The 17,061-nt window shown below is 38.2% G+C and overlaps 1 protein-coding gene across 2 annotated transcripts in view; it reads right to left on the bottom strand.

The window, feature by feature from the left end:
* Positions 1-6,219: 6,219 nt before the first annotated feature.
* The window catches only part of LOC148362400 (paired box protein Pax-6-like), a 35,045-nt gene continuing 24,203 nt past the window's right edge, over positions 6,220-17,061 (bottom strand). For both annotated transcript variants that reach the window (XM_088339253.1, XM_088339252.1), the window contains exons 7-11: positions 15,060-15,142; positions 13,674-13,824; positions 13,394-13,503; positions 10,865-11,009; positions 6,220-6,832 (exon numbers count right to left, since the gene is read on the bottom strand). In XM_088339253.1, the coding sequence (XP_088195379.1) occupies positions 6,747-6,832; positions 10,865-11,009; positions 13,394-13,503; positions 13,674-13,824; positions 15,060-15,142 (575 nt within the window). In that variant the 3' untranslated portion in view covers positions 6,220-6,746. The remainder of the gene's footprint in view (positions 6,833-10,864; positions 11,010-13,393; positions 13,504-13,673; positions 13,825-15,059; positions 15,143-17,061) is intronic.

The raw sequence follows: 17,061 nt of genomic DNA on the forward strand, positions 1-17,061 counted from the left end.
AAGCCTCTAAGACGGAGGGCATGGACCTTTACAATTCCATATGCTGCATCAGTGGTCTCCAAACTACGGCCTGAGGGCCGGATACGGCTTGCACCCACATTTGGTCTGATCCCCTGAACAGATGAAAAAAAAAATTGAATTTAAAATCTGGGTGCAAGTTTTCGGTTTTTACAGGATTCCATTCCGAGACACAATAGTAAAAACGCCAAACCCTTACCACGTGACTACCAGTGATATATGTCAGTGGTCGGCAACCTTTCCATACCACGACCTGTTTAACGACCAAATAACTGGATTCTTTGCAGAAAATAAATAACAGTATGAAATTAAAGAATATTTAATCAAAGTTCATTGAACACAAACATTCTGTTGTGCTGTCCAAGATAAGCTTAGTTGTCAGAGCACCAGACCACCAGTAGTATAGATGACTTGTGAAAAGGCAATAGATTTGATCTCATTATCACACTATTTGTAATCACAGACCAACGTTAATTTTGTTGTGCATATCACATGTTACATCGACAGTGAATTGTATTCTTCTATTCTAAGCATTGTAAGGGACAAATTAATCATCATGGTAACATATAAAATGCATAACAAAATCCAATTTGTCTTTGGTTCAGACTAAAGGTAGTTTGATAAAGAAATAAAACCCAATGCTTTTTCTTTATTATGTCATGTCAAGTCTTTTTTATTTGTATAGCCCTTAATCACAAAGAGTCTCAAAGGGCGGCACAGACCACTGATTATTACAAACCACAGACTATTATTACACCATCCCCTGATCTAAAACCTACATGAGGGCAAGGAAAAACTCAAAAACATCAACATGAGGAAAATGAAGAAACCTTGAGAAGGGACTGCAATATCACAGTTAGTCTAAGGGTAAAAGTTTGGTGCTCAACCAAAAATGAGCACACAAAATTTCAATTATTTTTTAGCTAACGAAAATGCTACTCAACACATATCTATGTGTTGCCTGAGCTGTTCATCTATTGGTACATCAGCTATGAACGCATACCATCAATTGATAAATTTTACTCATAATTCATATGTGCTTCGATCATTTCAAATCGTGTAAGCCAGGCATGCTAAACATACGGCCCGTGTGTCAGATCCGTCCCGTTGGCTGATTTGATCCAACCGGCCCTAAATTTGTCAACAAAAGAAGCAAGTCATTAGGTCATTTCTATGAAAAGGTGTAGTAATTTTAAGTAAGTTTATCAGGCCGCGGCCTGGGGTTTGGGGATCACTCGTTTAAACCACCCAAGTGTTATCTCAGGGCTATGGAATCAATTCATGAATGTTAATACATTATATATAAAACAGGTAGTTATATAATATGCTGTGTGTGTGTGTGTGTATGTGTGCCTGCGTGTGTGTGTGTGCATATGCGATGATATTTGAAGGTTGTTTTCTTTTTTTTTCTCTAGTCAAAGTAAAGTATGTGAGTTCCTTTCAATAAATTAGTGTATTTTTTTCTCCTCCTTTGAATAGGCGAGTGGAAAAATCCCAATTCTATTTTATTTCAGCATCCATGCACAGATGTTAGTGAGAAAATACCCCTTTGAGGTGAAACAGAGATGTCACGGTGAATACAACTAATTCAATTCCCATCTGGTCGGTATGGGTCCATTTTGGACAATTTGGCTTCATCTCCCCCTTTATTCTCTGGACTTCATTCTTTGTATTCATTTGTGAAAAGGCAAGATGCCTTCCTGTCACAAACCCGTCATGTGATGATTAACATGCAAATGTTTTAATTAGAATGTAAATTATCAACATAATGATCATTATAATGAAAATGTAAATTTTTATTTTTTTATGAAGATACCAGCATCATGCGTGAGGAGAGCTGCCTGTTTGACACCATTTATTTGTTTTGTTTGTTTTTCCGTCTACTTAAGCAATTTGTTATTCATTTACTCTGTACGCTAATTCCTTGATTTTTGCCGGGGTTGCGTTCCAAAGGGGTATCGCGATAGCCAGTACCCTCCAAGTAGATACGTTTATTTATTTATTCATTTATTAGATACTCTATTACACATTGAAACAAAAGAATAAACCCAATTTACAGGGTCAAGCATTTGTTTAAGGCCCCAGTGTGTAATATTTGACCACTAGATGGCACTGTGTTGTTTGGCGTGAGCGAGGGCGAGTGCCACGGAGCAAATTTTTACTGGCCCGAGATCTCTGTCGTGGAATAACACGGGGCCTGCCAGTATTGTTGAGGGCAGTATAAAATACATTTGCACAAAAAAAATATTATGATAATAAATAAATATGCATCGGATTTAGGACCACATATGAAAATGCCCTGGGTATGATGTAAAAAGAATCGGATGTTCCAGTCCGACGAACTCAAAAGGAGATGATACAGTTCGGGTGTGTGGAGGAATATCTATCTTCCTGCAGTGTGAACGTAGCCTTTAGTAGTCACCCCGGTAGCCTTCGGGTGATGGGAAACAGTCCGGCTCTTGTATGTGCTTAAGCACCAAACAGCATTTAAGAGTACAGAAAAATATAATTTCATTAATTTCTTCAAAAAACTACTTTTTACTGGTTGATTACTATTCAATATTATTTTCGGGCAATCAATGGGAATATTTTGAGTACTGAGTCGAATAGCTTGATTCTAAACCGAAATTATAATTCTACAAACTTTTGGAGCTTGTCTTATTTATTCTGATTACTGTTTGTAAAAAAAAAAAAAATAACACAACTTACAGCATCACATTTTCAAAATAGACACTACATGTCAACAAGGGAATGAAGACTCTTCTTTTGTTGGTTCAAACTAAGGTTTATCTAACGTTCATTGCAAAGTTTCAAGGACATTAACAAGATAGCTTCTTTATAGACACGAACAAAAGCTGTATGTTAACAAAATTGAGAACACATTTTAAGAACTTTGTTGTTTTTGGGGTTATACAGTGGAACCTCGGTTCTCGACCATAATCCGTTCCAGAACCCTGTTCGAAAACCGATTTGTTCATACACCGAAATCGTTTTTCCCATTAAAAGTAATGTAAAATCGTTTTAATCCGTTCCAACACCCTAAATGTTTACCATGAATGTAAACATGAAGCTAACCCAGGCTAATCGTACGTTCGCGTTAGCGTAATCTTCCGTACGAAAGATTACGCTAACATGAACGTGTAAAACTAAAAAAATCAGGTCGTTTACACATCATTTAGCACCCGGGTCTCCACAAAAAGTGGTGAGCCGTTAAAGGATAAAGAAAATAATTATGAATAGGATTTCTTACCTTTGTGGTGGTCTGCAGAAGTCATGCTCTATTCCCTCGAAAGAAGGGAAACTCGCACACCTTCTTCATATTTTGCCATTATTTCTTTCTTAAATGCAATAGTTGTACGCACTACTCTTCTTTTTTCACCAGGAGCAACTTTGCTGCTTGCACCGACCTTCTTCAGAGGCATAATGAGGGGCTAAAACACTCCGTTCACCGATATTAAAAGCAAAAGCGAAAAGAAGCAAGTGTGCACGTGATAACAGTTGGTCACAAGGGGTGGGGGCAATCTACACGATCTACACCCGTACGCCGCTCAGCATCGCACCCTAGCGTACCGGCGTTCGAACTCCGATTTTTTGAACGAAAAGCGAAGCAAGAATTTCTCGAAATTTTTGGTCGAGAACCGATTTGTTCGAACTGAGAGGCGTTCGAAAACTGAGGTTCCACTGTATAGGAATGTGACACCGGGTGTGGGTGCGGGGCCTGTGGCAGGCTTTGTGCTGAGCGTGAACTGGCCTTCCAAGAAGATACAATACTGATGTCCAGCTTGAGCTTAACCTATAGATACAGTATGTTCATCAGAGCAACATTGGCGCGAGTAACGCCGAGATGCCATTGCAGTCTGCATGGAACAGAAGACACTGGATAATACCCCTCATTAAACGCGATGGAAGGGAGGCTGGAAGCGACTTACCTGGTCTGGTCGGGTTCTTATGGCTCACTCTTGGTGCATATCCAATCCCACTTTAAACTTTAACATTTTCACCATAAAATGTGTGTTTGTTACAGGTTTTACACATTACATTTTTCTTAGAGAGTGAGGAGAAGAATTATGTGAAAAGAATAGAGTCTCAGAAACAGTAAAATACTGTATATTTTGTGATTCAATAATGTGGTGATTTTTTAATAGATTATAACATCTGTGGTGCAGTGGTTATCACATTCACCTAATAAGTAAAAGTTCCCCGATTCAAGACCGGGTGGAAACATATCTTGGCCTGTAAGGGATAGGTGCCATCAGGCTGTACTTGCCCAAGACACACCACAGGGAATATTGCCCTTACAACCCTAGTGGATCCAACCATAATGATGTAAGATATAATCATTTGTTTATATGATTGATTGAAGAAGCATCAAAGTTATTTTGGGGACTGGTCTCTTATAAGCCTTTGGCCCCTGCTCTAGAGTCACATTCTGAACTGCGAGGTGTATGCACTAACCCAAGGGTCACATTAGTCTTTTAACCTGGTACGCCAAAAACAATGTTAAAAGTGATCATTTACATTATTCAGTAAAAAAAAGTGCTATTTATAAAAATGTGTTAATTTTATAAATATTTTTCACAAAGTACTAAAGTGTACCCAACTTGAGTAAAGGCCACTATTCAAAAACCTTTTTTCTGTACTTGCTAGTTTTTTTTCCATCATGTATTTTTGTTTTTTTCTTTATCAACATCTTTATCGAACTAGATGCTAAATGTGTGTTATCAAATTTAGCGCTAAAAGGCCACATCATTTATTACTTTGCTTTTATTCTGAGCGGTTCAAAACCAATTTGATGAATTGGTCAGTAAACGAATTAAAAAGAATCTAATCTAATCTAACATGCACACGTCTCCCTGTGTGTTTAATAAAAGCATATCGTTACTGCAATTAAAAAAAAAACTCTATTTTATTTTTTACATTACAATTAAAATGAGCAACCTTGCAAAAACTTTGAAAAAAAAAACGTAAAATGCAAAATAATCCCTGGAAATACAGTGGTAACGACTATATGAGAAAAAATGGATTGAGCTCCATTATCTGTATTTTCAAGGTATCGGATTCCAAACTATTTCTGAAGATACAAATACATGAAATTTATCGTTCTTTTTTTCTGACCCTTCGTTGGAATTTTTGAACCCAATGTGGCCCTCCACCAAAAAGGTTGGCTCAGCCCTGCGCTACCTAGTCAGCAGCATTATTAGTATTTGATATTTGTTGTTGAAAAGGATCAAGATTTTTTTTGTTTTGAGCATTTCAAACTCACATTGTTTTCATTTCAATATTTCTTCGTCCGGCCGTGTCAGTCTGGGTGGGAATAAAATAGCAAGAGAGACAAGTACAGTGGAACCACGGTTCTCAACCATAATCCGTTCCAGAACCCTGTTCGAAAACCGATTTGTTCGATCACCGAAATCATTTTTCCCATTAAAAATAATGTAAATCAGTTTAATCCGTTCCAACACCCTGAATGTTTACCTTGAATGTTTAACGTAAACATAAAGCTAACCCAGGCTAATCGTACGTTCGCGCTATCGTAATCTTCCGTACGAAAGATTACGCTAACATGAACGTGTAAAAATAAAAAAATCAGGTCGTTTACAAGTCATTTAGCACCCGGGTCTCCACAACAAGTGGTGAGCAGTTCATTGGAAAGGGGGCTCCGTTCCAACCCCCTGAATGTTTAACGTAAACTTAAAGCTAACCCAGGCTAATCGTACGTTCGCGTTATCGTAATCTTATGAATAGGATTTCTTACCTTTGTGGTGGTCAGCAGAAGGCGCTCGCACACCTCCTTCATATTTGTCTATTATTTCTTTCTTAAATGCAATAGTTGTACGCACTACTTTTCTTTTTTCACCTGTAGCAACTTTGCTGCTTGCACTGACTTTCTTCGGAGGCATAATAAGGGGCTAAAAGACCCGTACGCCGCTCAGCATCGCACCCTAGCGTACGCACTCTTGCATTACCGGCGTTCGAACTCCGTTTTTTTGACCGTACAGCGAAGCAAGAATTTCTCGAAATTTTTGGTCGGACATCGATTTGTTCGAACTGAGAGGCGTTCGAAAAACCGAGGTTCCACTGTATGTTGAAGGCAAGGTTTTCAAAAAAAGGATCAATAGTTTTACCTGAAATAACTTTATTAAAGAAGCCTTCCCCAATCACTGGAAGAGACAAATACTTAACACATTGACATAAAAACAGATCCCAGACACTATTTTTGGTGGAAAAGAGCTTGTGATTCAATTTCCTTGTATTTGGTACACTGTTTAGTATTGGGCTACTGACACACTCCATCCCAATGTCCTGGTAAAGGATTAGCAGTAAGTGTTTGATCTGTTCACCCGATTATGACCAAGCACATTAAAACCAATCAAAATTCTACACATTACAAGCTTTCAACATCTTCTTACAATTAAACAGAGCAGAACGTTGAATTTTCAGTTCACACTTTGTAAGATGGTTACTCACATATCAACGGTAGAAAGTCTTTTTTTTGTAATACAACAAAAATGATTCAGCACCACACTTCAATGGGTGAAGTCGAAGATGTAATGTTGCCATTCGTGTCAATGGCTAAAGTTCTCTGGTAACATATTCATACTTTCTCTCATTTGCCTCATGAGTTGAGTGTCAATTGGATCCTGAGTTGTATTATCCAATGTGAAAATTGGCTTTTAAACGAGACTGTAGAGCACTTAGAGTTGCTCCAGTGCTTGCCACAAATGTCGTCACTGCAGACGTGGCCAATACTGTGACATGTCTGTTTCATTTCCTGGAACTTGGACTGGAACTGAGACTCCAGGCGATATCAGACCTAATGAAAGAGGTAAGAGCAGATTTGTGATCAATGTTCCCTCTAATTTTCCACGGGTCTGAACGTTCACACAAAGTCGGTGAGCAACGCTTGAAACAACAATGAGCAACGGCAATCCCAAGTGTGGCAACTAAATCATTATCGAACATGTCCAAAACATCAAGTTACATTTTGAGTTTCCGGCAATGCAAATGTTTTTTTCACTTTTGAATGAATTGACTAATGTATTGTTGCAAAGGTTTTACGGCCTGCAAACGTAATTTGTTTTTACAACAATTCTTTCACAAGATTTTCTTTTTTTTTTCTGGTATCTTTAGACGCATAATACTAACATTTTTGGGGGCTTATTTAGTCGGTTGTAAGATACTGAACTGTATTTAATCACATTTTTTTAGTGGAAGTACAATGTTGGCAACAAGATTGACTTGGTATAATTGAAAAATTATTTGAATGCAACACAAACTTTTTCTTCTTTTTCCCTGTTTTTTTTCTATATTTTTTTAATTCCTTTAAAAAATCTCATTGTGTTTATTTTTTCCTAGCTGTTACTTTTTTCTTTTTGTTCTCTATTTACTTTTTTCCTTTGTTTCTTTCTTTACATTTTTTCTGGCTTTTTTCTGAATTTTTCCTTCTTTTTTCTCTACCTTTTGTTTCTTTTTTTCTCAGCTTTTCACTACTTTTACATTTTGGTATTTTTTTCTTTTTTGTTCAATTCCCCCCTTCCTTTAAGTCATTTTGTGCATAATTTTACACAATATTTGGTCATGTTGGGATTAAAGAAGCAAAAACAACCTGAAGAGCCATTTAGGAGCCGAAAGAGCCGGTTCCTTTTAGTCAGCCGAGCCAAAGAAGCCGGTTCTCGACAAACTCTACTAACTTTACTCAACTTCGCTCTACTTCGACTCGACTTCAAAATACCCCATTTAGGACACATCGTCAGAGGAATCCGTGTATTTTTGTGCGCTGGCTAGATTTTCTTGTGCGCTGAAAATGTGCGAGCAGTGCGCAATTGCGCACACGCGCGGCTTAGAGGCAACACTGTTTGTGATGGCAATTTTTCTTCGGAAAGCAAGGAGAGTAAACCGGGGTAGAATTTTCTAGACGAGTTTGACTCAATGTTTGTAATTTTGGAATGAATACAGGCGGGTTCATTCGCATAAGGGAGGGATGCAATCTCCCTGTTGGCTAAGCAGTTGCTTTGGATTTTAATAACCTAATGGTTCCCAAACTTTTGCAGGCTGGCGCCCCCTTGGCTCCCCAGTGAATTCCTTTTTACTTTTCAATTCTTCAATCGATAGAAGTACCTTTCCACCTATGAAATGCACTAGATAGCACTTCAAGCACATTGAAATAGTGGTCTGGAGAATTTTCAAAATAAAACATCACATAATAACATATCAATTATTTATTTTGACATGTCTTCATAATCAAACAAAGTCAACATCTAACATAAATAACATTTGAAAAAAGGAAATAATGAACTCTTAAAAATTAAAACGTTTGCACAGTATAAAAGATAAAATGTACGCACTTAAAATAACCCACACCAAACAAAGTAAACAACAACACAAATAAATTGTGCACACTACAAAAAGGTAAACATTGCACAGTAAAAATAATCCACATACTTGTAAGGCTGTAAACATGGCCTGTCTGCAATTAGTGTAATAAAAAAATTACCATGTGCTACTGCAGCATGTTCATCAGTGCAAGAAATTTATTCAAGTATTTATTCAAACCCACCATTCCTTCTAACTTATTAACACTACTGCTACAACTATTTATTACTCTTATTAGAACATTTCACTTATCAACTTGCATAAATAAAAAGTGTTACCTCTCATCGATAATGCAGTTTTGGGGTTGGACACTATTAGGCATTTTTAGCTCGTCACAGCATTGTTTATTTCTTTGTGCCTTTGCAAACTTTTTTCGTACGGCGTGAAGGGCACAAATGCTGCTTTGATGGAGGTTTGTATACCTCTCAGTCCACTTGTAGATGCACCTTCTTCGTCTTTTACTTGTAATCCTTTTTGACGTGCCGCAAATTGTAATATTTGATCATTTTTAAGGTGCTGGTACAAATTACTTGTGTTTCCTCTGGACCTAGCGACTACGCAAAAGCAAATTCTGCAACGGGCGATTTCTTCTGTTCCACATCCGCTCCGTCAAAACCAAAATAGGTCCAAACAAGTGATGTATCGCCCTTCTTCGGTGCAAGCTTCGTTTCCTTCTCGTTTGTTGACTCTGGGACTATGTTTACGGAGTCCGCCATGACACTCAATGAGCTCACACGCTGGGTGTGGCATAGTGTGGTGCTTGCAAACTTTTAATCGCGTTTATTGGCTGGTGCTATTATTGAAACTTGCCTCTGATCGGTCGGCGCTTTCAAAACTCGAACAATAACAATTGTGGTTGGCCAAAACTCCACCACTCACTACAAAACCTTGAAAAACCGCAGAACTTTGCGTTTAACAACCGCACTACGTCACATAACGATGTCGATTCGATTTTGGTTAATCGCGCAGCCCTAACGTGTTAGGTAAAAATAGTCAAACAAACGTTCAAACTTCTGACTACGACTTTGGACTGCCGCCCCCCCTACACCCCCCATTCACCCCCTTCTTCTTCACCGCCCCCCCAGATCTTTTTTTTGTGGGTTTTTTTTGCTATTTATTTCCCTTTTATTTTCTTTGTTATTGTATGTGTGTGTCTTGCTGTCGGTCACCCCTCTTGAGGGATATGACCAAGGTAGATAGGTAGATAGAATACCTACAGTCCTAACATACGTAGGCATATTTGTGAAATGGATTGGCTCTAGGAAAACCATTGAACCCTTGGGGCGTCATTCTTTGGGGATTACTTAAAAAAGAAAAATACAATATAATGTTTACACAATTACGAACAAAGTACTTCTTGTAAAGAACATTTTCCTACACCCTTTAACCTTTCCTGGTAAATCTCCAAAACATTCTTTGTGCTGCTGCAAAGTTTGAAGAAGATAAACCACCACACCAAGTTTTTACGTCGTAAATTATATGTATGGTTTCCAGGGAATTGTGTGATGCATTATCACTTCTAGAAATTTGATCTCATTAACTTTTTTGATATTGACACCATCCATTTGTTTTCTTATATTTAAATATTTCTAAACATAATTGAGTTCATTTAAAGGTGGGGTGCATTGTTTGACATGACCTGAAAAATCTTGAAAGTAGAATATTTTCTCTATTATGGATGTGTTAACTGTCGTGATTACCTAACTGGAGCCACCTGAGGTAATCAGCTGGTGTGCTGGAACGCGATTTCCTGATTGGTGGAGGCTTTCTACATAAGCTGTCAGCGTCCAGAGATGGACGTTCGAGTGTACTCCTCGTTTCCCTGAGTGAGCCTCCAACATTCAAGTTTACGATCTACTCTTCCGTCCCGGCCACCGACTTACCTGCTACGTTACTCGTCACGCGTTTCACCACGGAGTCACCATTTCGTCCAAAGAGGCTTTCTGCTACCAAGAGCCGACGTCCCAAGCCTGCTCCACCGAACTTTGTCCAAATAAATCCTTTAACTGACGCTATTGGATCCGAGTGCTTGTTCTGGCCCGTGACAGTTAACAATGCCCAACTGAGTTCAAAGAGCCCTTGTGTTTTGTTTTTTCTCCACCGTGCCTATATTTATCTTAATTTTAGCAAAGCTATCCGGGTGGAAGAAGGAGGGGGATTTCAACTTCAAGCTTCGTCCCTGCATTTTTCGTTTTCGTTTTTTTATTTGTTCGCGTTGCATGACATGTGTAAAAGTAATACAATTAATAAAAGGACAGTTCAAGTTCAGTCCGAACACCAAGCCAAAACTAAAATCTATGACTCCTTCTGTAAAATAGGTTCTGTTTATTTGTTCTAAAACCATACATTTACACTTCATACCGTTCTTTAATGAATTTCCGTTATTTCAGATTTTTGTATTATACTGATATTTCAAGGGAAGACTATGAACAAGTATTTAACATCCATTTTCGTTAAATGTATGGTTCTGTACCTGTAGATGTAGTCGAAGACATCATTGGTTGGTTGTTCATATGCTGTTGCATATGTGGGGGAGTATAGGTCTCGTAGCTTCTTCCGTTTACCGCAACACCTGAGCTGGCAGGAAGCATGCATGAGTAAGATGTCTGACAAGATGCCTGAAAGTACAAATTAACAAATGAAAAACATCACATGACACTACTCAATCTAAAAGTTTTCAAAAGAGAAGAAGAAAAAAATATGTAGGAGAAATGTTGTACAAAATAAAAACATTAACAATACAGTATTTGTTCTGCCTTTGTGAAGCCAGTCTTATCACTTGAAACAATGGTCCCAGCATTAACCATGCCTTAATTTATATTTAATTGCTGAAGAAGAGCAGTGGAGCTATACATCCATAAGTTATAGTGAGAAATATGTTTGTGTCATTAGTGTTTTGCTGTCATTTTCTGAACAATGGTTCGGTTAGAGTTTAAAATATTGCAAATTCCGGACTATAAGCTGCTAAATTTTTCCCAAACGTTCAACCCTGCGGCTTATTCAGTAATGCGGCCAATTTATGTAATTTTTCTAACAGCCGCCAGCGGCGCTCGAGTTCAAGGCACATGACGCAGCTTACAAGCCAAACGCAATCGAGCAATCCGATAAAGAAGGAAACAGAGCTACTGCACGCTAACTTTACCTTGCGAGCGTGCTGCTAGCGTGTTTTTGATTAAGGGAGCGTGGGACGACGTCTATATAACAAAGTCTCTTTCCCATACTAAAGGAGGACAACTTTGATGATGTCAATTATTGGGAGGAAGATGAAAACAGTTTACCGTGATTTCTACATGTACGGTATGTTTTTTTAACAGACCCTTTAACTGTATTGCGAGCGTGTTGTTAGTAGCGTTTTGCTAACCTTCACAGGCACGGTTTGGGATGAAAGTTATAATATTATTATTAAAGCTTTGAAAACTCTCTCGATGTACTGTCTTTCTTTGTAAATATGTGTAACCATATATTATATGTATTTGCAACTGTATATTTTTGTAATGTATTTATTTGTATTTATTTTGGACACTTATTCTGATAAGTCTTGCACTGACCAATTAAAAAGAAGGGGCGTAACAGACGGGAAGTGGGGACCGGTAAAGGTGAGTGTTTGTGGACACGGCAGACAATAGTGGATATACATTTTTTTCACCCTTACCTTTGGAAATATACACTTTTTTTCCTTGGATTACTTTTAACGGGACCCAGACTCTGCAGGTCTGCATCAAATCTTAACTACCGGTATCATTTTCTGTTAATTTTGCCGGCTGTGGTTTTTGAACTGTGTACTTAATCGTGGGACTCAAAGTAGGGTTTGGGTTAAATTTGTGATTGTGTTACATATTTTAATATGGGGCGGCAGTAGCTCAGGAGGTAGAGCGATCGTTTTAGGATTAAGGGATCCCAGTTCGAATCCCGGCTTGTCCGTGTTACTTGTCGAAGTGTCCTTGGGTAAGACATTGAACCCCCAATTACCCCCAATAAGCAGGTTAGCGCCTTACATGGCTGCACAGATCACGGCCGCTATTGGGAAATGTGAAGCACAATGTAAAGCGCTTTGGGAAGTCATTGACTTGAAAAGCGCTATATAAATGCAGATCATTTCATTTCATTTCACTTATATATAGGTGCGGCTTGTGTAAGTACAAAAGTGGTAATCCTCTTAGAATGTGGTGGGTGTGGCTTTTAAGCAGGTGCGCTCTATATATAATTTACAGTAATAACTTTTTTGGAAATATTTGTCACTCTTCCCCACTGGCTTTAGAACGGCCGTGCAGTGGAGGGGGCAACGTGGTTGGGGGATTGGTTCCTGTGTGCCCTGGCACCTGCCCTTCGCAATTACTAATTGATGTTTTCGGCAGTGGTGTTGGTTTTTACATATAAACTTACTTTTTTGCAACCAACTTACCATCATACCTTTTGAAGTTCTACCATTTTTTAATTGTCTCATTCATTTATTGAATAAACGCAACAACCCTGAAAGCATAACAAAATGTCAAACGTGGAGTGTGTCGTTTGAAGTGCCCTTAAAAAGTTACAAGTAGTTTGTGTTAAGTATGTGTTAACAATACCTAACTAAGTTCAAAGAGACGTTTTACTGATTTTATCTTACTTTAAGCAACGCTGTTCACGGACGCGTAATACCTTACGTGGAAGAAAGGGGGCGGGGGTAGCATGGTCAAAAGAAATAAAGGCTTGTTTCAAGTCCAGTTCAAAAACCAACCCAAATCCCCAAAATTATGAAAAAAGAGTCAATTCGAGCACCAATAAGAAATGCACGTTCTTGATGAATGAGCTCACTGGGTCTATGATCATGACTTTAAGCTTGGAGAGGGCTGCGGAGAGTAACAAAGTTAAAAATTCTGGACAGCACCCTTGAACTAGCAGGATTTGTTCTCTTAACAATCAGGCAGGTGAACAGATGTGCTATTTCAGAGTCTGATGAACTGTGCATATTTTGGAGTTACACATTTTTCCCGATGTCATATAATCTTAAATAAAATCTTACTTGGATAGGCAGGCTGGCAGCCATAGTGAAGTGTGGCATGGACGGTAGGCTGTAGCTGCAGGAAAGGACTGAGTCGGACCTCCCTAACATAGATCCTGATGCGAAAGACACTAAAACAACACAATACTTGGGGTTAGGCAAGGAAAAAGAAAAGATAACCAAATATTAATGTTTTGTACCCTGCTATCAACCGTACTTATCGAAATCGAACATATTTGATTGAAAGACAACAGATCAGACAGTAAATGAATCAAGGCGACAAAATATATGTTTTCAATACCTGGTGAAGCGGGTTTGGGTACAGATTGGTAAACACTGGTGTTAAAACTGCTGCTGATTGGAATATGGTTGGAGGAGTTTGACAGTTGACGCCGTTGATTTCTCAACTTTTCTTCTCTTCTCCACTTTGCTCTTCTGTTGGAAAACCAAACCTATAAATATCAGGGAAAATCCTCTTTTTAGTCCAATAGCCAAAGAATAAGTCACCTCCGAAAAAAATGAAAATCACAATAAAATGTTATGCCTGATTGGCCAATGGTGGCTTCATAATTTTCTATGTAATCTAATTGTAAGTGAGAAGCATATTTTGGGCAATTTTCAGAGAGCTAGATTCCATGCCAGCCCTCCTTTGGGCTCCTTTCTTTTGTACAGATAACATTTTCTGAAAAGACAATCATAAGTATACTTAGTTCAGGGTGAATTAGAAATGAATCCTACAACTGTCATGTCCTGCACGGTTGTCATGGTGCCCAGCTGGCCCCGCCCCTTGACACCGGCTGAGACGCATTGGACTGATTGCTCTTGGAGTACTTAAGCGCGCTCCTTTGTACTGTGCGTTGCTGGAACGTTTGTTAAACCTGGTTAAACTCCGTGAGACTTCTGTTAAAACCTGTTAAAAGCCTAGTTCTGTGACTACCCGTATTTGATCCTGTTTTGTCTTTGGTCTGATCCGTTTGTTTGTTTTTGACAACTTGTCTTTTGTTAGGATTTCTAATTCACGCCTCGACCATCGATCCCCGGATCGAGTGTGCGCACCCTCCTCATCCTTCCCCCAATAAATTGTGAGTACGTCTACGCGAATGGGTCCTTTTTTCCTGTTTCCCGCTCCGCTTCGTGACAACAACTATATCAAGCTTCAAGAAAACGTAATCTTGGTATTTTTTCTAAAATGGATAAAGGCATCAGCAAAGGTAACTTGTCAACGTACCAGAAGAGACATTACTTAAACCACACCACATCTTTTTATTGTTAACTTTAAATGCAATATTTCAACCCAAAATTAAGTTTACAACTTGAAAATGAAATAAGCTAAATTGAGCTGCCATGGAGCCCAAAACACTGTCATGTTGCTTGGGCCAAATGAAAATGGAGTATTATATGTGTCAATTTCAAGTCGGTGGTATTTATATCATATTGCTTCCAGCACAAAACACTAAAGGACCCCACACCAACCCCACTCCCCCAAAAATTCTAAAGTATCCCAGTTTTCTTATGGTCATGCTAATTAATGATCAAAGACTTTTCATTTTTAAGCAGCAAGTTTAACCAAATCATGTAACAACATGAAGAAAAAAAAAACACATACATTTCACTTCTCGACTAGGGAGGCGCATACAGTTACACTCTTTTAAAACAAATTGTCAAGTACATTAGCCATAATACATACCTGTATTCGAGCCTCTGGTAGGTCTATTTTGTTGGCAAGACGTTCTCGGGCAAACACATCTGGATAGTGTGTTCGCTCAAATTCTGTAAAAAGATATATATGTTTATTGTTAATTGTATATAACCTAAGTTGAATTCTACTAGTTGTAATGAAACATGAATTGGAGATAGTCACCCAGTGTCTGGTCATTTTCACAGCTGTCCCTTATTCTCAAGGAAAATACAAATAATAAAAACTTATAATGAATTTGGGTGCCCTATAAGAGGACTATTTCACAAGCAGGGTTGGGTAGGGTTACTTTAACTTGATTGTTTTTTTTGTCGGTTCATATGGCGCACTGGCGTGTCACACATGACCGCCTTAGATACCATCGTATTAAAAAAAAAGCACTGGGAACAAAACTGAGTTTTATTGTGGTTCGATCGAGTATTTATCACAAAGAAAAACACCTCACTGTTGTGAAAGGATAGTGGGATTGTGGACGCGTTCTTAAGGATGGGCTGGGCACCCGTATGATGCGGCAGGGGTAAACCAGTGAAAGCTGTCGGGCCCTGCTGTTGAAGAAAAGAGTGTGTTGTGTCACCCTGACCCGAGTGACATGGCCGCTTTCTGGTGTCCCATTTCATCTGGAGGGACGAAAGCATGACCAACTTAGGTGCCGAGGTGCCTAACTTGTTTGGGTGTTTGGGCAATTGGGTTGGCCATGGTCCAAAAAATTGTGTGTTTTTTTTTTTTGCTATTTATTTCCCTTTTATTTTCTTTGTTATTGTATGTGTGTGTCTTGCTGTCGGTCACCCCTCTTGAGGGATATAACCAAGGTAGATAGATAGAAAACACCACAATACAACAAAATTGGAAAGTAAAAAGCATTTGTGCTTAGGGCACCCAAATGGCTAGCAACGGCCCTGGTGTCAAATGCATGTATTACTTTTTATAAACAAATACTGTTGTGTATGCACTTGCTTGGAATAAATACAGCAAAAGTCTAGTCATAACTTTAATCCCAAAGCGTTGATTCTGCACAATTTTGTTTGAGTAGCTAGTGAATTACATTAAACAACAATTTGTCATTTATTCTGTTATTCGTCGAATAAATTATATAAAAGACGGAATGCCAGAGTTGGTTGTTTTGTCTATTATCATTGCGCACAATTGTTTATTATTTCTGATCACAGTTGGTTGGTTTAACTCTTATTTTGCCCTGATGTTTGTTATTTGGACTTGTATGCTCTATCATTGTACAATTAGCCAGTCATGTTACTGTTCTTTTATTCCCACACCCTATAGGACTAATCTGTTTTTTGTAACCTTAGAAATTTAATAAAAAGAAAGGATTTAGGGTGTGACCTTTAGAACAGGTTGGAATTTATTTTAGTTTAGTTTAAAATCCATTGATGTCTTCTCTCCTTATTTTGAAGGTCTTACTTATAAACTTGGCACCACCATGTTTTCTTTTAAAAAGTTAATATTTTACATGGGCAGCTAAAAAAAACACTGCTTATTCTGCTATTTTCGCTCTCCAAATTATGCTATGTAAAGCTTTATAACACATTATTGTGTGTATGATAAAAGTGAACAAATTATCAATAAATCCCATCCAACAAATTTGCAATAGAGTATTCGTAGAAATTTTATAACTGCCACCTATTTATAAATTACTTTGTCCAAATCTTCAATAAAGATGCTCTTGCAGGAGAAGTGGTGCTAAAAACAGCTCCTTGATACTGGTAATATCATCATTGTTTTATGTAATGGTCATTACAATTATTGGATGCTCTTATCTATTTCAGTCTACGTAAGAGTATTAAGGGATATATTTAATCAATGAAGAGGTTATATTGCAATTGACTGTTTTAGTTGTGTTTCAAACACTTGTTCAATGTGTACTAGTTCCTAGATGCTATGCAGTTGTCCAAGTGAACCTAGAAAAAGTTGTTTTGTTGGAAATTCGAAAGTGCGCCTTAAAGACCAGAAATATAGTAAATAAAATCGGAAATGCATG

This window comes from Urocampus carinirostris, chromosome 7, assembly GCF_059441175.1.
Source record: "Urocampus carinirostris isolate Australia breed hairy pipefish chromosome 7, RoL_Ucar_1.0, whole genome shotgun sequence".
Classification (NCBI taxonomy): domain Eukaryota; kingdom Metazoa; phylum Chordata; class Actinopteri; order Syngnathiformes; family Syngnathidae; genus Urocampus; species Urocampus carinirostris.